Source organism: Macrobrachium nipponense, chromosome 21 (assembly GCF_015104395.2).
Source record: "Macrobrachium nipponense isolate FS-2020 chromosome 21, ASM1510439v2, whole genome shotgun sequence".
Lineage (NCBI taxonomy): Eukaryota > Metazoa > Arthropoda > Malacostraca > Decapoda > Palaemonidae > Macrobrachium > Macrobrachium nipponense.
Window position 1 is genome coordinate 52,582,341 of NC_087212.1, and position 26,469 is coordinate 52,608,809.

The following is a 26,469-nucleotide window of genomic DNA, read 5'->3' on the forward strand; positions in this document are numbered from 1 at the left end:
CATAGATCCCTTAATAAGCTACTTTACTTGAAATTCAATCCATCCCCAAAAGGCCATAGTGTCCCCAACCTGAGTATATTCGCTAGATTTCCCTTCTTACATAATAATAAATTTAGGATAAAATGTATCAGCCTATTCAGTGAACAATTTTACCTGCCTTTGTTTTCAAACTAATTCCGATGAACTATCGTTTCACTCTTCCAAGTTAAGGATAAGATCAGCCCCTGTTTGCCTCTGGTGGGATTTAGAAGTATAATTGTCCCAGATGTAATCTCTGTACTTCCATTGGTTGCACCAGGAGCCTGCTAAAAATCCTTATTTCATCTCATTTGGATATTGGCTACAGAACGGTTGTCGACTGTCGAATCCCGAACAATCTACCATAGTAAATGTTGCAAGACACACATAGATGCCGGTTATTTTAATGTTGTAAGAAGAACCCGACATACACATGCACTATCAATTCTTGATTCAATCATGGTTAATCTAACCGTACATGCTCTCAACCACCCATCATCTACCCAACTTTATATTGATTAATTACGTGTCCAGATTCTTTGTGTACACTCCCCAGTTAACAGTTTTTCGTGTTAGTCCTCCTTATTCTACCTCTGTGGGTAGGTGTCTCTTGCTTTCCATGTTGACCCTTGGCACTTTCATTGTTGTTCTGTGTTTTATTCTGTTTTTATATTTTATTTATTGTTTTTTTTTAAACTTTCAAATGGGTTGTTAATTAGCAAACATTTAATGTGTATATATATCTTACTGCTGATACGCAATTGATGTGTAATCTCGATTTCAGCCTGAAAAATGTATCAAGCAGATACGAAACGTCAGCGCTCAATAAAAGGAAAAAGGACGGAACGCGTCTTCATACTTCAGTATGCTTACTCTATGAGTGATTACACCTGCCTTCATACTTATATATATTGATATATATATATATATATATGAATATATATATAGATAATATATATATATATATCTATATATATATATATATATATATAAAATAAAATTTCTCTCAACTTTTCCATGTGGAGCTTAAGAAGCTGTTTGTAAGGGTATCCCAATTAAAAATTCGAAACCACAGGACATAGCCTACATCTTATCCATCTCATGTTCCTTGTGTATATTAATAAGGGAAACTATTAACGAACAGAAGTAAAGATGGCACACACAAAACAATGTCAAGTTAACTGTTTTCATCTATATGCTTAGGGAATGATGAAGACTTTCTTGAATACAAACTAATTTAGCACTTTTTAGAGGTGAATAGCTTCTGCAGAAAATACACTCAGTGCTTAATTGGTTTCCACGGGCACAAATCGTCAACTGGAGCCGATGTGTACGCATATACATAGATCCGGAAGAACACATAACGTGCTTCCAGCTTCACAGGCAGATGTTGAAAGCATTCTGATAGAAAACATCGTGAAGACAAAAAAATGGAGAGCAAAGAAATGCCGGAACTGGTAATATTCATTACGGTAATTAATAAGCGAGCTTCAAAGGTACCACTAACCGAATAGAATAAATTACGGATATTATAACACAATCACACTCATTCCACAAGCTCCTAATCACCAAACCTCCATAACTGTTTAGAAACAAATGATGTAATATGAGTGTCATTCGTTTCTATCAAGTTTCATACTACAAAGTGGCAACTGTGTTAAATGAATACTGTGGTAATAAGAAGGATGACAATTTTTTTTAATTCAAGAGATCATTTATTCCGAAAACTTAAATAAAGTCGGCGAAAATTAATTAGGATTTTGTAGTTATATAGTAGGTTACTAAAAGACAATGTGTGATAGAAAATGAGAAATAAAATGTAACAGAGAATAAATATGATTTCCAAGTGATGACTAAGCTCTAATTTGGGATTAACAATAATTTTAGTCAATAAGCAAATCAGTAACATATAAAGCGTGTGTGATGCCAGAAATGATGATCTTGACAAACAGTGGAAATTATAAATTGCAACTGTCGTTTGCTATATATATATATATATATATATATATATATATATATATATATATATATATATATATATATATATATATATATATATATATATATATATATATATATATATATATATATATATAAAATTATATATGCACACACACTTACTGTTAAGGTTTCAGTGAGTTTTCAATCAATAGCTACGGGATAGCAAGTATATAAAATAGACTGCATACTCAAGATAGTTGTTATAATTTTGTCTGTAAATTTTCTATCCCAATAATAAATAAAAAATACATTCCCTCTTCATAAGGCCCAGATCTTCATAATTTTCTCATTAGGTTTTTGCATGTACAAGTAACATGAAGTAAAAGTGCATCTTTTCCCATGTCCATATTTAAAAATTCTTACTTTTTGTGATGTTTCTTTTCCTTGCCTCCTACATTCTCTGATAAGAGAACGCACGCAATATATCAATATATTTTTGCAAACGACTGTTGCAATTTATACTTACCGCTGTTTGTCAAGATCATTATTTCTGGCATCACACACGCTTTATGTATCTTATATTATTGTTTAGTTTTACTTGCTAATTCTATGATTTGCTTATTGACTAAAATTATTGTTAATCCCAAATTACAGTTACTTCTCATTTGTAAATTATTTTTATTCTGTTACATTTTATTTCTCATTTTCTATCACACATTGTCTTTTAGTAACCTACTGTATATCTACAAAATCCTAATTAATTTTCGCCAACTTTATTTAAGTTTTCGGAATAACTGATCTCTTGAATTAAAAAAATTGTTATCCTTCTTATTATCACAGTATTCATTTAGCACAGTTGCCACTTTGTAGTATGAAACTTGATAGAAACGAATGACACTCCTATTACATCATTTGTTTCTAAACAGTTATGGAGGTTTGGTGATTAGGAGCTTGTGGAATGAGTGTAATTGTGTTATAATATCCGTAATTTATTCTGTTCTGTTTGTGGTACCTTTGAAGCTCGCTTATTAATTACCGTAATGAATATTACCAGTTCCGGCATTTCTTTGCTCTCCATTTTTTTGTCTTCACGATGTTTTCTATCAGAATGCTTTCAACATCTGTCTGTGAAGCTGGAAGCACGTTATGTGATCTGTGTATATGCGTACACATCGGCTCCAGTTGACGATTTCTGCCCGTGAAAACCAATTAAGCACCGAGTGTATTTTCTGCAGAAGTTATTCTCCTCTAAAAAGTGCTATATTAATTTGTATTAAAGAAAGTCTTCATCATTCTCTAAGCATATAGATGAAAACAGAAATCAGTTAACTTGACAGACTAATTTGTCAGATGAATCAAGCTCTCCATTATGCATATCTTACTATATTTTTCTGACATTTTATACTCTGTTACTCTTTCAGATTATGACCATCCTTATTCTTTTATAAACATGATGACTGATTGTAAACCCCAGATTCAATTTTGATGGACATTTATGAGTTACATCTCTATCAGTCTTGAATGTCATAGATGAAGCAGCTTATCGGATTATGTAGATGACTCATGGCTTTGGAAATCAAATTGTCGTTATTTCATGTGATTGTTTTATGTGCAGCATCTTCACTACTGTACGTTAATAGTTTCTCTTATATACACAAGGAACATGAGATAGATAAGATGTAGGCTATGTCCTGTGGCTTCGAATTTTTAATTGGGATACCCTTACAGACAGCTTCTTAAGCTCCACATGGAAAAGTTGTTGAGAAAATTTTACTCTAGTTGGAAAACCTAAACTCTCCCACAAAATCAAAGATAGTAATTATTTATTGGTCTTAGAAGCTCTGATTCATCGAGCAGACTCCAGAGGCTCAAACCAGGTCTTTTTATTCCCCTTTAATAATTTAACATTTCTACGGGTAGCTTTTGGCTTTTTATTCATCTTTAGTAACTTAGCATTACTATGGACCGCTTTTTGGCAACCGTGACCTGATCTTTAGAAACTAGATATTAAAATTCCGTTGAATGCTTTTGTGTCCATTTCGAAAGAATCTGATTTAGTTTTTTCAGTTCTCGTTCATAAGATATGAAGTGTACCCTTCATTATTGCTATAATATTTATTTCTTATAATGATATTATTGAAGCATACCAAGCATCGTGTCCTTAAATGTATATGGCAAAATAAAGAGAAATATGTTTTGGCTATATAATAAGGTATGTTTAACCGTGAGATAGGCCTTCTGATAACCATTCATTTAAAGAAGATTTTAGATAGTATGATAGTAGAAATCTAAGTTGTGAATAGAACGTTATATTATGGGAAATGTTTGCTATTGTGGTTAATAAGTAGAGGGGAAAATGCCAGGGAAAAGTCTTTTAAATTCACGATACTTGATAATATTTTTTTCCCAAAGAGAAACAAAATTCCTTGACGCTCTTCCGACCGGTGATTCCCATCCAGCTCCTCGAAATTAAACGACGTGTTGACCTGACCCTAAGCCAGATTAGCAGAGACTAATGGAGTGAGAGAGAGCGTGGCAAACTAGATACTGGGTCTGTTAATGGGCTGCGTTGGTTCCTGACATGAGAGATTCGTTGCCGGATTAAGTCTCTCCCCAATGAGAAACCCGTCAAGGAGACATCTTCTCAATGTCTAAGGAAGAAGTGTTTGTTTGGGATCTTTTAGAACCAGTGTTTCACGGTGGTAATTTCCTTGTGGACGTAGGGAGGCGAAGGATAGGTTCCATAGGTTAACTCTGCTTTGCTAGAACGAAAATAATGTTGTTGTAAATATGAGGACGAGGTTTCAGTTGGTATAGAGACTGAACGAATAACATGGATAGGCCTGTATAGTTCATTTCGTTTTCACGTGCTGATTGAGTGTAGGTCTTCAGTATTAATCGATTATCAAGTTAATTAAAATGTATCCAAGTTATGGACAGAGGTTGAATGTAATGTTGATTCTTTAATGACAGGAAAATGATAGGCCTTCAATTATTTGATACGAAAAAGGAGTTATAAGGAACTTGATATGAGCAATAACTTGAATATAGTGAAAATGGGGGAAGGGATCTTCCTTTTTATCCTGGTTTATGTTGTCCCGTCGGTAGTCCATTAGCGTTGCATCCTCTGAGAAGTGGAATTGTGTCGTGGGAGAAAAATTAGCCATGAAACAATAACCGGGTGCTCCATTTGTCCATATTTACGAAGTATGCGTTGATAATACTAATAGTAAAGATAATAATGAAGTGATGTTGATAGTAAGAAATCAAATATGGCAGTATAATTATCCATAGAGAATGTAGTATATTCCTTTCGTATCTATTATATGGAAGTAAATTATTTAGTGGAAAAAAAATTTGTTCTCATATATGCTAACTAGTTAAGAACAAAACTAATAATTAATTAAGAGGTTAATGCATTTAGTGAACCACCAAGAGAAGTACTCGAAATATTTCAGAGAGGAAAGATTTATTTTTTTAGTTTTTTAGTTATACCATCCATGTCAGTTATTCATTCATTGTAAAGGAAATTCGTCAAATTACAATTGAATTATATGCTTCCATTTAGAAACAGGAAAAAAGATTAAAAATAACCCATACACAAATTATTTACCATTAGCGAGCGAGAGGGAACGTCCGTTTTATGAAGAATTACTTAATTGCGTTACCAATAGAATCCTTTTTGTGCTTTACCGATTTAGCTTGATAGAGTTTATTTATATTTATTTCCTAACATCAGATTATTTGGTATTTTATTCAATAACAGATGAATTGCTGAAAAAAAAAAATTTATTTAAATGCTATGGAGTGTTGTTATATTGCAAGGTTCTTTCATGTATTTTATTAAATCAATGAAGAAATAAAATTAGTCTTATAACCATAGATGTATATATATGTATATATACATACATATACATACATACATACATATATACAGGTGTACAAGTATGCATGCTTAACATGTTCACTGACAGTCGGAACGGAATGTAAGAATCATTATGTATGTGTATGTTTGTATACCCCGAAGAATTTCTTATAAAAAAGAAGGTATTTTATGTAACTAATTTAATCCCACATCTTTTCATTCATTGCTAAAATAATTCAGTGATAAAATTAGCAGCCCACTTCCTTTTTTTAATTTCCTTTTCCACAGACGCACGAAGCCGTAAATTTCCATTGTTGTGTTTTCTTACCTTTCACATGTTTTAATTCATGAAGGAAACTTACAGCTACCTAACTTTACACATAATACAAGTATGTGGTTGAAGACTAAAGTTTGTTTGTATATACTATATATACATATTGCAGATATTCAGGATAATAGATAGGGGGTACTTTAGAAAAAGAAATAAAAAAAATATATGTAAGGTGATGAAATTGATGTCAAAGAGAATATATTGTTTTAAAAGAGAGTAACTGCTCATAGAAATGTTAAAGAATAGATGGATCTCTGACTAATATATGCAAATGGAGGGCAGCTATTGGAAGTGAAAACAGTTCTGGGTCAATGCTGAAGGCTTGTTGAATTTAGAAGGAGGAAGAAATGTAGATTTGAATAACAAACATATGTTTAGTGTAAGTCTGATGTCATCAAATGAATTATGATGGTATTATATAGCTAAGATACTACGGCACCATGGTGATAGCGTAACTGAGTTGCTAACCAGAATTTATTTTATGTTTGGATGACAAAAATTCTGAAGCATTGGATGAGACAAATAATTGTACTATATTTGTAGCATGTTTACCTGTATAAATATCTATCTATATTATATAGATATAATTAGATTTAACATAAAGCTACAGATTACATACATGCTGTCGTCATAAACACGCATGCATATTCCTGCGCAATCACACTAAACACACACGCATACACAAAGTAAGCCATAAATATTACTTTAACAATTGCCACCATTACTGTGATCACTATAACCGATGTTAAAATCGCAAGCAAGTTCTCTGCTATGCTCTTCTCCACTATTTGTTGTGTAGAAGCTTGTGCTATTACATACCAATTTCTTTCACAATCAGATCAGCGATATTCACCCGACACTTTATGTTATATCTGATGTTCTACAGGATGTTGTCCTTGATATCTGCAAGATATGTGGATTAACCTGAAAATAGGAATTAAGCAAATGATGTTACCCCTTTGGCCTCAGTACCATTCTCCTAATTGTAGAAACATGGTTGCTGATTCTCTTAATAAAGGTTTAGCCAAAATTTGTGCAGGGCACAAATTAAAGGGGATTGATTTGTTCAACAAAACCCAGAGTATATTTTTTTTTTTTGCACGCTCTAGGTACATTGGACCACACATTCTCTCACCCACATCTTCTAACTGACAAATATCAAAGAACAAGCAATTTATTTTCATATCGAGTCCCTCTCTTGTTTGCGAAATTGGCTTATCAAGAAAGTTTATCGTGGTATTTGGAGAAGTTGACCTGAGAAATTTTTTTATTCTAATTTGGCTGGTTTTGAATATCTTTCCCTTCTTTGGTTTTCGGCCGCAGACTCAAATCTTAGTTGTTGAGTAAAGACTTAGAAGTTCCTTTAACTTTCTTATTTCACATCTCTTAATTTCTTATTCCGTCGTTAGATTAGCCCATTTTGCATGCTTTACCAAAATTTTCATAATCCCAATCATCCTTTGCATTCATATCTTTCCGGACTAAACCATCTCCCGCATAGGACTAGATATTAATGTAATGCTGTGTATTTCGCGAAGAACAATATCACAAGTTTTAGAATTTTTGTAGCAGTTGTGACCAAATTGTCAAATGATCTTTGTTTTATGTGTGTATGCACCCATATATGTGTGTATATACACATATATTTGTGTATACATAGACAGATAGAAGTACTTGGTTTTGTGTTTTGTGGTATCCCGCGCGTTTGTTTTTGGTAGCAGATAGCAAGAAACATGTAAGGAATGAATAGTTTGTTTGAAGGCGTGGGCTGTTAAATGTGGCTTAAATGTTTATTGCTATATAATAGATTGTGGTGTTGAAGTAAGTTGATTGAGCATTATTAGTGAATTAAGAATTTTCAGAGATATATTTGTATGACTAAATTCAATTTTATGAGAAGGAACGTCTCTTTACTGTAAATGTCTGGAAGTATGTAGGCGACAACTATCAAAATGTTAAATGCATGAAGCAAGAGTTAAAAACACTTAATATTTCGGAAATTCTTTTACGATTACAGTACGGATGGACAAAACTGCAAGATGTGTTAGTGGAGTGTGATATTTGTTGGAATGGTTTTGTAGAGTTTTTTAATCCCCTATCTGGATGGAAAGGTTTTAGATGTGTCTAGGTGTTGGATGTAACGACTGAAGTTTCTGTTTTTCCCTGAGGCTTTCGCTTTTACCTACATCTTTAAATAAAAACAGAATTATGGGAGTATGAGGAGAAATAGGTGTGTATAAAACAGGAACTATTCACGTATGATTTTATTACGTCTTGTCAAAGTGTGCGTGTATTTTGATGCAAAAGAAGCAGCTTTGTCTATTAATGTAAGACATAAAGGCCTCTGGAAGGCGACTACAAAGATATAGTAGTCCATTTGTAAATAATTCGTGATTTCAAGATATTGTTTTGTTTTTTTCAGTGAAACCTTTTTTTCAAATACATATTGGATTTTTAAAAGGCACCCTGAACTGCATATGAAGTCCTTTTTTTTAATAAGCACTATCTGCTTATGCATACCCCAAATCTCGGGCTATTTATGTAAATAATTTTAGTAAATATTCTCATAGTATTTTCATTATATTTTGTATGAAAGAAGAAATGACGTAAATGAAAGAGTGAATTATTGCATTCTTATTATGTTCTAAGATTTACAAAAATGAGCATAGGTTTATTTAAGTACTTTTTTCTATATGTTTGTTATTAAAATGCGGTCTTTGCAGGTTTAAAAACTGCATTCTCTGATTGTAATTTAATGTATGCTTATATTACGTAAATGTTATAAATGATTTAGATTCATTTTTTATTATTGAATAAACGAGCTTTTTGCACGCGCTACGTGCGCAGCTGGATTTCAGCGCAGCTGTCTTCCTACGCCTCCGCCCGGGACGGACAAGCCTGGTTCTAGTTGTTAGGTGGCTGTGCCATGTCTCTCGTACTGTTACTCAGGGAGGACAATAACACACACGCGCACACATATATTCACGTATATATTTAATTATTTGGCAATTTTTTTTCACAAGATTAGTCTGTTGTCATGGAGGCGTTGATTTATGAACTTAAGTAAAGTGTGTGTGCATATATATATATATATATATAATATATATATATATATATATATATATATATATATATATATATATATATATATTATATATATGTGCGATTATAATACCAAGGAAAAAAAGTCTTAATCCTGCTGAAAATGTTCGTAAATTCTTACATATGTTATGTTGTGGTGTAAAGTTGGATATAGTAATTTTTTTTTCAAAAATTTTATAATACTGCACAGAAGTATTTTTCCTGAAGGCACCACTTTTCCTTTTTTCTCTTTACATGAACCTGCTTTTAGCAGATGACGTCCTTCTTTTTCTCGGATAATCGGCGCGTAGTCAGTATTTCCTCTTTTAAGGGTATTTATAAAAACGGTTTGGTCTCAAAATATATTTTTGTCATTCGTATGAAAACAATTTTCAAAAATAAATGTATGTTTGGTTGTGAAATACTCTTACTAACGTCGTCTATGTTTACGAGTGTTAGATTACAAAATTAAGATTTACTGACAAATGATTAAGCCGAAATTATAATTTTTATTTGTAATATTTAGAGATTATATTTTAAAAGTACATTAATATTTGTGTGGGAATTATGTCAGTGGATCCAATATTATGACATATTTTCAATTAAATTCTTTGCAGTTACATTATATGGAATACGGGAACATTCATTTCGCAAAAAGCTAAATGAACTGATATTGATTTTAATGTAATTGGATTACAGACAGGCAGGTAAAGTCATTTATGTATGGGTGTTAATCGTTCCTGATACAATATATTAGTCTTTGACGACAACCTTGGCCTACTCCACGTCATCTTTAAGATCTCACATGTCCACGATACCTTTCTTTTGCGACCGCTTTACCATTCATATATGGATATTTCATTGCATTGCTTTTTTGGCGTGAGCTTTAGAAAAGAAAAAAATACTCCTATTACTTTGAAATACTGTTGCCTGGATTTTAGCGATCCTGCATACTATTATTATTTTGTTGTTCGAATAATTTGCACGGAAACGCATTTGCTGATATGTTTCTTGTTTAAATTGACGGCATTACTGAAGTAGAAACGGATAAGGAAAATTATTTAAAAAGTATAAAACCTGCTTAGAAGTTGGGAACCAGTTTTCGAAGCTCAGATATCGTTGAATAAGAAGATTCTGCCTAAATGTAGGTGGGATATAGAATAAGCGTAATTCCGATGGGTTTCTTTCTGTGGCATGTAAAGCGTAAATAATAGTAGACACTTATAATTTGTATTTCCTTCTTGTTACTCAAACAACGAAAATATGAAAAATGGGGGGAAATCGAAATCTGAATTATATTGCTTGTTGATTATCGATTTTACAAAAAGAGCAAATAATTATATTGAAAAAGGCTAATCATATGCCAGAATTAATGGTGCACTTAGACTAGCACTTGTGAGGACTGAGTTGAAGCCGATCGAAGAGGAAAGCAGACACTTGCAATGAGCGGAATTATGTAAAGTCATTTTGATTAAGGACTGGATGATAGTTGAGACGAAACATTCGTGTCCCAGAGAGAGAGAGAGAGAGAGAGAGAGAGAGAGAGAGAGAGAGAGAGAGAGAGAGAGAGGGAAATTCCTCTGTTGGCCACGATCTTTCTCTTCGATAAATTTTTCTAAGACGGTTATGAGTTGGTTGATGACTAAATAACAATTGGGTGTAGACAGCACAAACTTAGTCGTTGCCAACAAGGCTAAACTTGTGGTATGATCATTTCAAGGAATATATTACCTACTAATTTTTTTCTTTTTTTTATTAATCATTATTTGAAAAATTTGCCTTTGGAAGTATTCCTTCTGAACAACGTTTTTCCCATTTCTTGTAGAGTCCGAATTTGCTATTTGGTCTTTCGCGTTTGAATATATTCATACTAAAAGTGTGAGGCATATTTTAAAGATATTTTCTCTTTTCCTATTAATTACTAATTAATACGAAATCGTTTTTAGATTGCGGAGAATTTTTTTTTTTTATATAATCGTCCTGCTCGTTTTTTTTTTTTTTTTTCATACAGATGGACTGCGGAAAATAAACTCCACGTTTAGATTTACTGTCGCTTTAACCTCATGTTAGCCTCTTCTATAGTAGCAAATTGATGCTACCTTGATCCGCCCCTCTGGACGGTATGTACTGTAATGACCCTGGTATTTGGAAGTGTTTTTCCGATCCATTCCTGTTTTACCGTCATTTTTTATATGGGGAGACACTTCAAAAAGGCCTTATAATACTTGGAACCTGAAACATTTTAACGTGAGCCACATTTCTTTTTCCTGTTTCACAATATATTTGTTTTTATCTTTTTCTTATATTTTTATGCTATTTTTATCTCCATTTTCCTGTAGTTTTATACACTAGACCTCGACAATTGATATTTGATAAAAAGTACTAGGCTCAAACTGCATTCGATAACGTCTTCATCAATTTTTCCTTTCTACAACTGCTCCTCTTCGTCCTCCTTTCACACCTTGCGGGGCTTTGCCTTTGTGTGCACACTTCGTTACTTTCCCCTGCAACTACATTTTTTCTTCCAGTTAGTTAAACCAGGACAGGCGATCCATATAGAAATGAATTTCGTTTTGAATTTTGAATGTGTTTGCGGGACCTTGCATAACTTGGTGCTCAGAGCTAAAGAAAAAAAATCGTAAGTGATGCTTCCAGGGGAGGTGAAATTCAATCACCGACGTCATGTGCTTCTGCGAGTTTTTTCTTTTTCTTTTTCTTTTTACCTCTTTTTGAGGAACGCAAGTATATATATAAATATATATATCTATTTATCTTTCATATATATACATACATACATACTACATCCATACATACATACGTACATTATATATATAATAATCTATATTATAATTATATATATAGATATATATATTATTATATATATATCTATATATATATATACACATACACACACAACACACACATATATATATATATATATATGTGTGTGTGTGTGTGTGTGTGTATATATGTGTATATATATATATATATATATATATATATATATGTGTGTGTGTGTGTGTGTGTGTGTATGTGTATATATATATATATATATATATATATATAATATATATATATATATATATGTAGTAGTATGTAGTATGTATGTATGTATGTATGTATGTATATATATGAAAGAGAGAGATTGGAGCGAGGGGGAAGCTAACTATTGAGACGAAATTTTTGTTTGTTCTTACCCAGCTCTGTGATATTTTTCCTTCAATGTCTCTCCGGTCTAAACATTTCACTCCTTACATTTTTACTGTTTACCTCCGTAAAATCTATTTGCATATTTTTTTTTTTAGTATTATGTGTTATACAGAATAGAAATATTGCTAAATTACCTAGCATTACTTTTTGGTTTTGCCTTGAAAACACTTGTATAGCATTTTTATATCTGACTCATCGTTAAATATGAAGCTACTTAGTGCGCAGTAGGTAAATTGTGTTTGCCGTATGCTAATGTTAAAATGTTTGCAACTAATGGAATATTCAATAATCACTCAAAAGTTTTGACTTACCTTTCCAACGTAAAGTAGCTTCAAAGTATAATAAATAGTTCTAGCCTTTGAATGCCATGATGATTCAGATTATCTTTATTCTTTCGTTTTTCTTATTTGTTTCTTTCATGTCTAATTTTATTGTATTTTACTATTTTGCAAAGTCCTATGGAAGTGGTACCCTTATAGCCACTAGCCTCGTTGTGACGAAAACAAGTGAAAGAAGGAAAATCGTGACTAAACACCAGAGAAAGAAGGCCAAACTTCGTCAAGCAAAATGTAGAATAATGAACATTAACGAAAACAAGGAAGTAATGCAATTGATGTTGCGTCGTGGTAGTTTTCACTGATAAAGGAACTTGCATTTCAACTGAACGATGATTTAAACAACACGTAATAAAGCGAGAGTGAGATGCTGAGTAATCTTATGGGTGGGGTCATTGATCACACAAATTGACTTTTTGTTTTGTTTAACAGCGAATGCGACGAAGACAGAACCCAATATTTTTTTTAGCAATATTTTGTAAGATAGCAGGATGACGGTATACAATTTCAATAAAAGGAAGAAGAAAAAAAATTATGTTTATTATAAGAACAGATTGACTCCTTTAAAATATTTGGGCTTCTTCAACCAAATTTTAAGTTACCTGATCACCCAAAATATTACAGAGAGAGAGGTTTATCTACATTTCCAGTAAACTGAAAATATGACAGCAATAAAAATATACAAAATGGGTTAGACTTTTATCTTGATGGTGCTTATATTGTTTTAGTGTGATGTACATCTTGATTATTCTAATATTCATTGTCTGTATATGTGGACAGCGCAGTCATAGATTGATCAGCAGGTGAAGGAGCGTATTCATAAAAAAAAGAGAGAGAAAAAAAAAACACGGAACAAAGCGATTAAGGAGAGAATTTAAGCAGAAAGATGGGAGTCCAGATTAAACGAGAAACTGGAAGTATGAAAGACATTTGTTTTGTGAACAAAAATAAATACGGAGAGGATAGTTGCTCCAGAAAATGGAAAAAGGGATTACGGGGAAGACCTAATGCTGTAAGCAGAAAGTCTGTCTTTAGATCTTTTTGTCAACTTCAGGATAACACTGACATTTTTAAACCAGTAGTAGATATTCACCAATTTTGCCCAACTGAAGATAAAGTGTCATTAGAAAGTGATGATGATTATATATATATATATATATATATATTGTGTGTGTGTGTATGTATGTATGTGTGTGTATATATATATATATATATATATAAGTATATATATTATATATATATATATATATGTGTGTGTGTGTGTGTGTGTGTGTGTGTGTGTGTGTGTGTGTTTGTGCGCGAGAGCTACTACGAAGTTTTGACTATTATACGATTAGAAATTCATTCTACTCACTTTCACATACATTTTGAACCCAACACTTGCGCGCGCGCGCATTCTCTCTCTCTCTCTCCTCTCTCTCTCTCTCTCTCTCTCTCTCTCGTCTCTCTCATCTCAGATATATATTATATATATTTATATGCATATACACACACACACATATATATATATATATATATATATATATATATATATATATATATGTGTTGTGTGTGTGTGTGTGTGTGTGTGTGTGTGTGTGTGTGTGTGTGTGTGTATGAGAGAGAGAGATTAAGGTGTATGAGAAAGTACGTTGACTAAAACTCTAATGGTATAACTAAAAAGTGAATGTTATTGTATAGTAACTCGAACGCTTTGGATATTCACCTGATAATTTTATGTATCCAAACTCTGCATGTGTTTCACATGAGCTAAATAAGAGTTATGTGCAGTGACTTTTATTGGTGTTAATGCGAAATTTGGGTAACAGAAGTAGTGGCTAAAATAACGGCAAATACTGTACGTCAGCCTGCTAGGGATAATAAAAAATCGTCACTTAAATTAATTCATATGGCTCAGTGGCTGTTAGATTCACAAGGAAGCGATTTAAGAAGTGATTTTCTTGTTAAAAGATAAGGCTTTACTTGACATTACAGCATTAACATTTCAGGTTGGAATTACCACTAATTTGGAGTGGTAAGGAATTTTTAGTACATATCACCGTTGCACATATACAATTTTCAGGAATCTGACTGCGTAACGGGCAATCCTTATTTTTTCTAGTTGACATTATTATCAGTATCCTTGGTAGAAGACTTGTGAGGAACAATTCTATGTGATGAGATTTTATGTTCGTGTAATGATCTAGAAAAATTAATATTGAGCATCATGAAGAAAATAACGCATTAGCTTATAGTGATGATAATCAGATACATAGCTTTAGTTTTAATTTTTTTTCTAATGCTCATTGATAGTGGGATGGTGAAATAATGTAAGACCACCTAGAAACTTTGACATTCAGTGACAATGTAAATATTTTTAGTTATGGACATGATAAGTGAGAATATGTACTAAGAAGCACGAGTGTAAAAGTAGCTACTTACAAACGACAGATTGAACGGCTGGATATTTCAAAAAACCTATTTATTGCGCTCTAGATACGTTGTCAAGTGCCCAAAGGAGAGCAAGACTATGATGCAAAAATATTTTGTAATATAACGTTAGTTGACATAAAGGAATCCTTTTGTTTGTACACCAAACAGAAAGAAGTAAAAAGCTGAACATGTTTACCTTTCAAGTCTTTCTTATCCCTTGGTTTTCGATATTGTGATGTAAAGCTGTGCATCAAAACTTTGTTAATCTAACTTCTCCGAATTTTTCTTCTTTGTTCATTTAACGAACTGGTTACGTGCAACAATCATCAAAGAAATAAAAATGTATGGAAAGCATGTGCCCTGTGATCAATGAAAAGCGTTCACGTTACCCGGAAGAACTGTCTTCTCCGAAAGTATTTAATGAAAAATTCCAGGACAAAGGAAATTATCAATGGCACAGAAGCTTCGGCTGCGACCAAATTCCTTCTAATTTTCTAATTACTTGGTGCAATTTCCAGGACGAGGGTTAACGTTGTTCATATCAAAGTTTTGTTCTCTAGTTATTGTGTAATGGAATTTTTATAATTTGTAACTAGATAGATAAGGAGGAAAAATTCATACAATTTTATTGTTGGATTAGTTGTTTTATAATTGGTATTAGTTGTTTTATAATTGGTACTGTTTTTAGGTAATTCATCAATTTCTGGATCAATGATGAAAATTCTCAACGATTGTATCATTAAACGTAAAACATTATCCGTTAAATGAAAATTGATCAACAAATGAATATAAAAAGTAGGTGTTCATCTACAAATTGTGTACACCGTGTTGATATTCAGCATTTTCTTCAATCTTGATCAGTAATTATGATTAGGTCCGGGCCAATTACCTTAATTGAGATGGGGAGGCCTCTTGATCAGCCTTCCGCTCGAAAAGTTTTGGATGAATTTTGATGAGGTGTATCACACCAGGAGCGAAGCGTAATTGTTTCTCGGGTCTCGTCCGCTGATGAAACACTTGAATAATATGCATATCAGTCTATGAAAGTGTAGGCTGCGTTTGTGTTTGCTTGAACTTCCTCCTGACTTCCCCAAAATTATACCATTGTTTGAGAAGATTAAACCGAAAATTATTACAATGACATGCATTTTTTTATAGTTTCTACTGCATTGCTGCTAGTCTGTGTGATTGCTTGCTCGGAACGAAAAAAATTGATATGCCTAAGCACACGAAAGATTGCAAAAAATTCATGTATGGAAATCCATTATGTTTCTCTTTTTGTTTAACAGACGATTTAATTTTGAGCGGTAAAAGAGATTTTTCAACTCGGCGCATAATTTTCAAAAGCAATTTTATTGATCAGATTTTTACAATATTTTTATCTTCACTTCTGATCTTATGGTTATATCAAAATCATGTATTTAGGTCACGTGTTCTTATTTTCCACAGATTTTTATATGTTAAGAATATCACAAGATTCTCATACTTACTCAACCTGGAGATCTTGAAAGCATCAGCTGTGCTAATAATATCCACATACGTATGAAGCTTGATGTGCCGGGCCGTCGTATTTTGGTTGTACTGATTCATGGCATGAAGAAACGCGCCTTGAATTTCGGTCGCATCTTTGTCGAAGATGGCTCCTGTGAACGAGAAAAATAAAATAGGCAAGTTTTATTGAACAAAGGCATTTCGAAGATAAATATTCGATTGTGATTTTGCTCATTTGCCGTGGTGTAAAAAGAGTGGATATGAGATATGATTATAACTATGTTTATATATATATATATATATATATATATATATATATATATATATATGTAAATATAGATATATATATTATATATATATATATATATATAAATATATAATATTTATATATTATATTAATATATCAACATTATACATATATATATATATAGATATATATAAATATATTATATATATATATATATATATATATATATGTAATATATATATATATATATAAATATAAATGCCACGAAGGAAAAATAAACGAAGGAGTCTACAAGATCTTTCGACTTAAAAGTCCTTTACTGAAGCAGATATCTGCTTCAGTAAAGGACTTTTAAGTCGAAAGATCTTGCAGACTCCTTCGTTTATTTTTCCTTCGTGGCATTTATCTTTATTTATGGATTTATCACGTTCCTAACTTTCGTGATTCAGTTATACATATATATATATCTATATATATAATATATATATATATTATATGATATATATATATATATAGCAAGTGAAAAGGCAAAACAGCTCAATACATGGGTTGCTTTATTGTTGCCAACGTTTCAAGACTATGGTCTCATTTTCAAGGCTATAAAAACAAAAATACATAAATTACAAACTTTTCCAGCAAGATTAACATAGTAATGCATCGATATTGTTTTTAGATTTTCACAATAGCAAGAAACGTTATCGTACTGGAAAGCACAAGAATTACAGTCACACATCACACATCATTTACTAATTAAAATTTCAGTTATTAATTATTTCATTGTCGAAACGCATACCTTAAACATTATACATGAAACTTTGAAATGCTTAGCAAATCAGTATGTTAATTTAACTTATAATGCATTGTTCATTGAGTACGAAAGATATAAAGTTACTGGTTTTTCGCTAAAAATACTCTGGTTTCTCGAATATCATGACGTAAAATGATAGGGGTACAGGCGCTATGAACTTGACTGTCCATTTCAAGAACGAAAACTCCCGTGTATATTTTATATTTTCAAGTTCGCGAAATGAATATTAAAATGGTAACATTTTCTACACAAAAAGAAAGACGAGGAACAATTTTATGTCTATGGTGTATGTACGAAAACAATTTGACCGTTAAAATGCTCACACGCTCGGTTTTTCATAGAATGCAGTAACTTTTTCTAACTGAAAGGCCAATTTAGCAGGCGCTTCCATCCCTGTCGCTGATTGGCCTAGGTGGGAAGAGGCAAGACCAACCAATTACGGCACACCAATTAGTTGGCAGGGCTACGTGGCCAGTTTAATTTTCTGACGCCGGGAAACAAATGAGTATCAGACCGGAACGGGGAACACTCCCGAGGGCATCTGTTATATTTTCAACACCAAGTACGTATTTGTTGGGACCTCAGACAAGAAGCATTGGGAAGGAGTAGAGATGTAGTTAAGTAGGATATCTCTTCTTAATTACGTTTACTCCTGAATTTTGTGTAGAGAGTTACAATAATTTTCAAAAAAGCATCCATATAGATATTATATAGAGAATTGCAAGTCCACATATCAGTTTTATCTCTTATTTACTGATAGCAATACACAAGTTTTATTAGTAATTTTTCCCCCTCGACATGGGAACGCATGGAATTTTTTCCCGGCTTCCGAGTCCAAGAGTCCTATATACTATATTAATACATAGATTTCGATTAAGTACTGTGGAACTTTCTACTCTTGGTAAAATCTATTTGACCTGATAAATAGAAGATATCATGCTGGGAGTGGGTTTATATCCGAAGCTAAACACTGGGAGCTGTGGTAGGATCATCAACTACCCGATAATGTTTAGACCTGAGAGACATCAGATTGATAGCTCAAGGGTTGGATCGTGGCTTCCAGGGGAGTCTGGTTCTGGGGACAGGATTCTGAGCATTCTATCAGGTTTGTCCATAATGAGATTTGGGTGGGGATGATTGTATTCTTGTAACACTTGAGCCACTCTAATTGTGTTGTGCTATCCCCTGTGGGTAGGGTAGATGGCAGATTTTAGGGAGTCTGCTCTCAGTTGTGCCATTTCTGGAAAAATGAACTCCATGAAAGGTTGATGATATCTTTTTAAGGTTTTCTGGTTTAATTTTTCGTTTTTTTATTTGATCTTACTGGCTAGTAGAAATACGAGTACCTTAGGCCCTCTGATGATAACTCTTTAGGAAAGTTGGCGACTGCTGCAACTTCCTCTGACGATTTTCGTTTGAAAAAGGCCAGGAAACCTTCCAGGGTAATTACACTGGAACCCCATGCTCCAGCAGAGAGCCAAGGTTAAATTGAGGAGAAATTTATGTGAAATAGGACCAGGAATATTTGAAACCTCTTATGATAAATATTTGACTTTTAATCAGGAAGATTCTAGATGACGATATTTGTAATGTGTACAGGTACATTTTGAAGTGTTGTGGCTGAGAACCTAAGATATCTGAAGGTCGAGGAAAACTGACAGTTGAATTGGCCTTAGCTAAAGAAAGTGAAAGATTAAAAGTATTATCACATCTCTGAAGAGTTAAAGTAAACTTTGCAATGCAATGCAATGATATATGCACCCCAATTGATGACGTACTCAGGGCAAGTTGGTAAATAATTAAAAGGTCAAGGTGTTATGAGAATTGAAATAATGAAGATAAATGGATCCTTAGTTCCACTTCCAAATTTAATTATTACATTCAACTCTACTTAATTGCTCAACATAACAAAAGCAGCCTGGTTACATTTTAAAGTTAAATAGTATATCTCAAGACTGAGATGTTTTCATTGTCAAGAATTTGGACATGTGTGTCAAGCTTGCATTGTAGCTTCTGCCTACAAGACCATAACATGTGTTTAATGCAGTGAACAAGAGCAGGGTTATGTAGTAAAGAAGTAAGATATATACATTGTGGAGACAATTATCTACCATCTTCACTTAAATGAAATGTATACATCATGGAAAAAGAAATCCAAACATTAAGGGTAACTGAATATATCACGTTTAGAGAGGCAAAATAAAGAGTATTGAATCAGTATATTAGACCTGGAATATCCTTTTCCAGTGTTGCTGCCAACGGAAGAATAAATGTAAATGCTGCCAGAGGTAATGTAAATAGGAAATCAGATACGAACTGTACTCCCACTTCTTGCGAGGCTGCACCAATAATTTCTGACACTTCTGCCTCTTTGGAGGATGCAGCAGTAATATCTAGTGCTCGTACTTCTGCAGATGCTACGCCAGTGCTTTCTGATGCCCCCGCTTCTTCAGAGGCTGTACCAGTAATTTTATATTTGCTAACGACCATTATCACATGTTTCGTGGTTTTCCGAGAGGCTTTAAACATTTCTCTTTTGGCTTTTCAGGCAAAGCTGGTTTGCAATCTGTTATTAACATTTTCGAAGTATGAAGTATGATAAAGGAAAAGACTTGTGGTTTGAATGAAAATTTTCTTTTATATTTATTTACTTTTATTTTGTTTGATGTAGGGGTAAGATTTCTTATGATTTCATATCTTAATTTAAAAATTTAGTCGGAAAAACGGAATTTCTTCAAATTCATATTAGTCCTTTTTGGTCCCTTGAATACTTAAAAAAATTCTCTTCCCTTTTCATATACATCAATAAACTATATATGTATATATATATATATATATATATATATATATATATATATATATATATATATATATATATATATATATATTACATATTTCACATTGTAAAATTTTGTATGTTGCCTTCACAAGGACTCACGACAAAATGCATATCAGAAACCTCTTTAAGTAACTTATAAAGAAGTGCATTGCATCTGAGTTCTTAATAGTAGTCTGGTGCAATCAGGTAATGATTTTCTTGACATTAATTCCAGTATCGATGGAATTGAGTTCATAAATGAATGTTCCTTATCAGCCAATCTCTTTTTTTTTTGGTCTGTGTCGGACTTCTACTATTTTTACCTATAACAAACAGTCTGGAAGTTATGACATCTCTGCGCAGGAATTTCTATCTTATTTCTTCTTGCTCTCGAAATCACAAAGGAAATATTTGTAGAGTAGGATTCCAGTTAATAGAAATGTTATTTCAAATTCTTTCAAAATTATTCTTTTTAACTAAAAACCTTTTGATAACAACCACCTTTGCAGCCGCCTACAACCGTCATTCATCTCAATACGACAACTTGACACCGCAGAACTGATGGGCAAATGGCTTTTTCATTCACTTGCGTAAGAGGATTGACGTTTATTTTGTTTTTTATAGTTTCTAAACCTATGCACTGCAAGGAATAAGAATTCTGGGAATGAGTAACATGTTTTGAAAATATGAACTTTATCTTTAAGTTGATGACTTTCTCCATCCCAAACTGATCCCAAGTAAATTGATAAGATTAAATTGGCATCATTTGAGTGCCAGAATTGCTTAACTCTAGTTTATATAGGTAAACGATGTTGACCTTAAGGGGACAATTACGGTGTCTTCTTCTAAAGCAGCATTTGTACACCTTTCCAGCCACTTCGTTCCAAAGTTACTTTGAGAAAATTGGTCATTTTAAGATTCAGTGGCTGACTGTTGCTAGCTGTGGATAGGAGAAGCACGCGTGTTTTCTTCAAGCTTAATACCAACGACTTCCTTTCTTTCCTTTTCTTGTGTTCTGACCTGGGTCAGAAAAGACGGTTATGTTGCTTATCGTATTGTTCTTTACTCTTTAAAAGATTATCGAAAGTAAAATTAATTTAGTATGTTAAAAGAGTATAGCCTCCATAACCATTTCACTTATGACCAGTAAGATATGACTCGGAGGTAGATCAGGGAATCGGATGAAAAGAATGATGTCAGTCATTCACATTTTGCGTCGCAATATTTATCGGTCCACTTGAGGAAGGACGTCAGTGATCATCTGATGTACACGAGTTAGTGTATTATTTTTCCTCCACTCAGGTTTAATGGGTTCTCTTCCTACTTATGCTTCCCCTACCTCCAATAACCTTTCTTCCTTGTGGTTGGTGCGGGTTTATAGCTCCATCAGTAGCAGCCGGAGGAGGGGTGAGAATGTGGGCACCACTTATACACGTGCCCCTCCTTCTAAGTCGAGGTGAAAAAAAATTACATGTACATATGTATATGTGTGTGTGTGCGCGCGAAGAAATGTCAGATAGAATCGGAAAACCAAGATTTTTCTCTCATTGCCGACGAAAGTACATACGATCGGAGAAAAGAACAACTCTATCAGTGTACGAAAAAATATATAATAATAAGAGAGGTTTTCATTGGTTTTATGAGATCAGGGACTTGACTGGGCGTGATATTGCTGAAGCCCTTTTAGAAAAATTATCTGTCAAAAGTCCAAGTGCAGTGATGAGTGGAGAATTAAAGGGATGTCAAGCCATCATCAGGAAGCAAATCCCTGCAGCAGTTTATGTTCGATGCGCTGCACTTTCCTTGAATTTGGGAATTTCCAAGTCAAGTCTGGTAGCCCAGATTCGTGGTTGAAGTAATGAATCTGAGATTGTTAACTTTTTTCATGTTTTAGGAGAATTTGTTAAAAAAACATGCTGTTAGAGAACAAACTAGACAAGTGAGACTCGGTGATACGAGATGGGTAGGAAGACATGATGCCATCATAATATTAAAAATAAAATGTTGCTATGCATTGTTGAAGCTATAAAGGAAATAGCCACTTGGAATCCACCAACTAATGCTAGAAATCTGCTTAAGAAAATAATTTTAAATTTGTTGTATCTCAGCATATTAGAAGCAGTTCTTAATTAATGAAACTAAGTCCCTCTCTCAACAACTGCAATCAACAAAAATTGATATGCTTAAGTGCTCAGCCCAGTTCAAAGTTACAGAGCAGAATGTTACTGAAATGAGAGCTAAATGACAGAAGCTTCCAAAAATGTTCCGAATCTGCCTCGGAAATTTCAAGTATCTTAAAAATTGAAGGTAAAAAGCCCCGAGCAACTATCAGTCACCGACACCGATCTAAACCCCAATATACTAGTATAAGTGAGCTTCTCTCTCTCTCTCTCTCTCTCGTCATTGCTCTGTTTCATTATAGATTTGCTAATTATCACAGTGTTGCTTGGTCATTTCAGTAGCACCACATTCCTGGAAGTGTTTGAGTTTTTGTGTTGGTTAAAAGCAATATCAAATAAGATGTGGAATTTCCCTAGTAATCCAAGTCTCAAATATCTGCCTTATTCGTCTCTAATATATATACAACAACGAAACATCTGTGATGCTTCCTTTTTCCACCTTAGTAGTATTCGTGTCAAATCTGTCGTCTCGCTGCGCTCATATCGTGATTCGATGTTAATGTTTCTTTGTCCGTTTCTTGGTTTTTCCGTACTGCAAATCTTTTGTTTCGTTTATTAAACGATGATATTGATTCACTTATTTTGGATAGATTTGGGAGTATAGAATATATTACCACATTGGTCTGATTAGCCTTTTTTTTTATTAAACAATAAATATCCTTGACTCTTTGAGCATCATATTCTTCAAAACAAAAATGATACCCTTAAAATTTTGCTAATTTGTTCAACCTTGTTAGTTTGTTTGCAAACTTTAATGTTCACGGGAGGAATATTTTTGTTCTGCTAACAAAAGCAACAGTAGTTGAGTTTGTGATTAAAGTGCTGTTATTGAAGTGAGTGGTATGAAACTCACTACTTCTCTTTGGGTGACTTTCTTTGGCAAAGTTTGTCCGTATCCAACGTTGGTAAACTTCAAGTTGTTTTTGCGAAGTTTACCTTGTTTTTCGAATTTTATTTGGGTTTCTAAAATTCATGAAGCTCTTTCAATCTTTATCCTTCGTGTGCAGAATTTTCGCTGGTTTTGCACGAGTTCTCAGTCCTCTTAAACTTTGTTTTGCAGATTTTCCCTCTTGCTTACTCAGATGAACCTTGTAATTTTTCAGACATCTGACTGTTTTTATAAATCAGCTCGTAATTTTCAGACTTTGTTTTCATCATTCAACTCTCTCTCTCTCTCTCTCTCTCTCTCTCTCTCTAAAGACCGTTTCACACCGGATGCGATGCTCTAAGCGCCACGCTATGGCAGTCATGCTGCGGCACGTGGCTTTTAATTGCTGGCATTGTTTGAAGCGAGGCCATTCACACCGGGTACAAAGCTATGCATAGCTTCCAGGATTGCAGTGCGCGCGATTTTTGGGTATCACAGCCACTCTTCTAGCCCAAGAGAGCCTGTAATTGAATATTCGTTGTGAAAGGTTCTCGGAAATAGTCGCAGCAAGTAGCGTTTCAGTGGAAACACCTCATCACCAACAGCGACGTGTGGTAGTGGTATTTGTTAGTGCTTTGTCTGGAGTTCGTTACAGCTCTGTTCATGTATGTCAAGTTCATAACTCTAACTTACATGCACGCTCTAAAAAAGAGCGACTAAAATGCAAAGGAGAATTCTTTCCTCTTCTAACTATTGCCTAAAAAAATAGGCTATTGAAAAACAGAAACAGTAAAAAAAAAAAGGGGGTAATGGGAACGCGACTCATAGGCATTCATAGCTTTCGGTGTGAACACACACATGGCTTCGTAGCATGGCGTAGAGCGCTTAGCATCGCAACCGGTGTGAAACGGCCTTAAAGCATGGATAATTATTTGGATCAGTTGTTTATAGTATTTCTTAATATGTTATCAGTGTTATTCCTAAAGGAGTCCCAAGTTGATTGGATGATGATAGCTATTGTACTATTCTCACCATTCATTGTTTCGATAATTTCGTCATGGAAAAACATTCATTGATCCATTTAAGATTTGGATCACTAGCTCTGTATTGTTTTAGCGCCCAACACGACTATTTTATATTTTACACTATTCCTGAAGGCCCTCTGCAGTGAAATGTTTTTAATTAAACTTTGCCTGTCTTTGTGCATTCTCATACTATTGTTATTATTATTGTTTTTCGTTGGTAAAAAAATTAGGAATTTCAATTATATACGAAAAATATTCCGAGATTTTTTAAGTTGTTTGTCTATCCGTATACTTATACCCTAATATGCTGGCATCTGGGTAATATATCGATTTATGGTTACACGTTATGTCCACATCTCTTTACATCAAATGTAATTATTAAGTTTATAAGTAATTTTAAGCAAGTTATATCAGCCACAGAACTGTTTACATTGAGTTTAAGAAATTTGTATTGTAAGAACTTTTATAGTCGTGCTATTGATATTTTTTTATATCACCTACAATTGAACCTGCACAGGCAGAGATTGTAAAGTACTGAGGTTTATGTACAAAAACAACTAATATTGAGAAATTTAAAGTCAAAATTACAATATCATGCAAACTATCCCCGAAAGACCATGCAAAATTCTGATCCTCTGGTTTCTAAGAATTTATCTAAAAGTCTTTTCTGTTGCTTATTCTGACTGAAGGGCTGGACCCCACTTTATCCATGTGTGATCCCTTCTATTCGCCCTTGGTTTTTTGGTTCTCTGTAAGATCTGTAGCCTTAGAGTGAATAGTTTATCGTGTGTCTACCACACAGCTGTACTGTTTTCATCAAGATTACTTACGCCAGTGTTTTGGATTACACGTACGAAATATTTTTATCATATTTACACACAGACACACATTATTAAGTGTTGGTGTTCTATAATATTTTTAGTAATATCAACAGGAATGATCGAAGAAGATAATATATAATTAAGTTGAAATATGATTGTTAAGATATGTGCTTAGAAACCAGAGGCATCATCGGTAGGACCGCTACCGACCGTGACATGTCTAGATGTACTCTGAAGGGGGAAGACTGATAATAAAATTAATTTTTCATTATTAGTTCAATTCAACCACGGATCAAACATGATTAATGCTTACCTCTCCTGTGTCCATTAATTTCTAAAATCTACAAAAAAGGTAACTTGTAAATTATATTTTCATTGGCAATTTTATTTTCACCTCACACACACACACACACACACACACACACACACACACACACACATATATATATATATATATATATGTGTGTGTGTGTGTGTGTGTGTGTGTGTGTGTGTGTGTGTGGGGTACTTCCAGTGCTTTTCAATACATTTACAAATATATACATGATCTATAACTGCAAAGTATAATTTTATAAATAAAAAAAAGGGCATACCACACAGTCTTCTAATCTTTGGGTAAAAGTTAAGATCATGTAAATATTTCATATATTCGAACCAAATGTCAAAACACTACCATCTTCACGAGAGACTAATTTACAGAATGTCGTTGCCATACATGTATGTATAGGCCAATGTTTAACTTTACACACACACACACACACACACACACACACACACACACACACATATATATATATATATATATATATATATGTGTGTGTGTGTGTGTGTGTGTGTGTGTGTGTGTGTGTGTGTGTAAAGTTAAACATTGGCCTTATACATACATGTATGGCAACGACATTCTGTAAATTAGTCTCTCGTGAAGATGGTAGTGTTTTGACATTTGGTTCGAATATATGAAATATTTACATGATCTTAACTTTTTCCCAAAGATTAGAAGACTGTGTGGTATGCCCTT

General features: G+C 33.4%; 1 protein-coding gene across 1 annotated transcript in view; it reads right to left on the reverse strand.

Annotated features, from left to right (window-relative positions):
• The window catches only part of LOC135198033 (glutamate receptor 1-like), a 454,877-nt gene that overhangs the window by 304,477 nt on the left and 123,931 nt on the right, over positions 1-26,469 (reverse strand). The window contains exon 2 of the mRNA XM_064225395.1: positions 16,684-16,836. Coding sequence (XP_064081465.1) covers positions 16,684-16,836 — 153 coding nt within the window. The remainder of the gene's footprint in view (positions 1-16,683; positions 16,837-26,469) is intronic.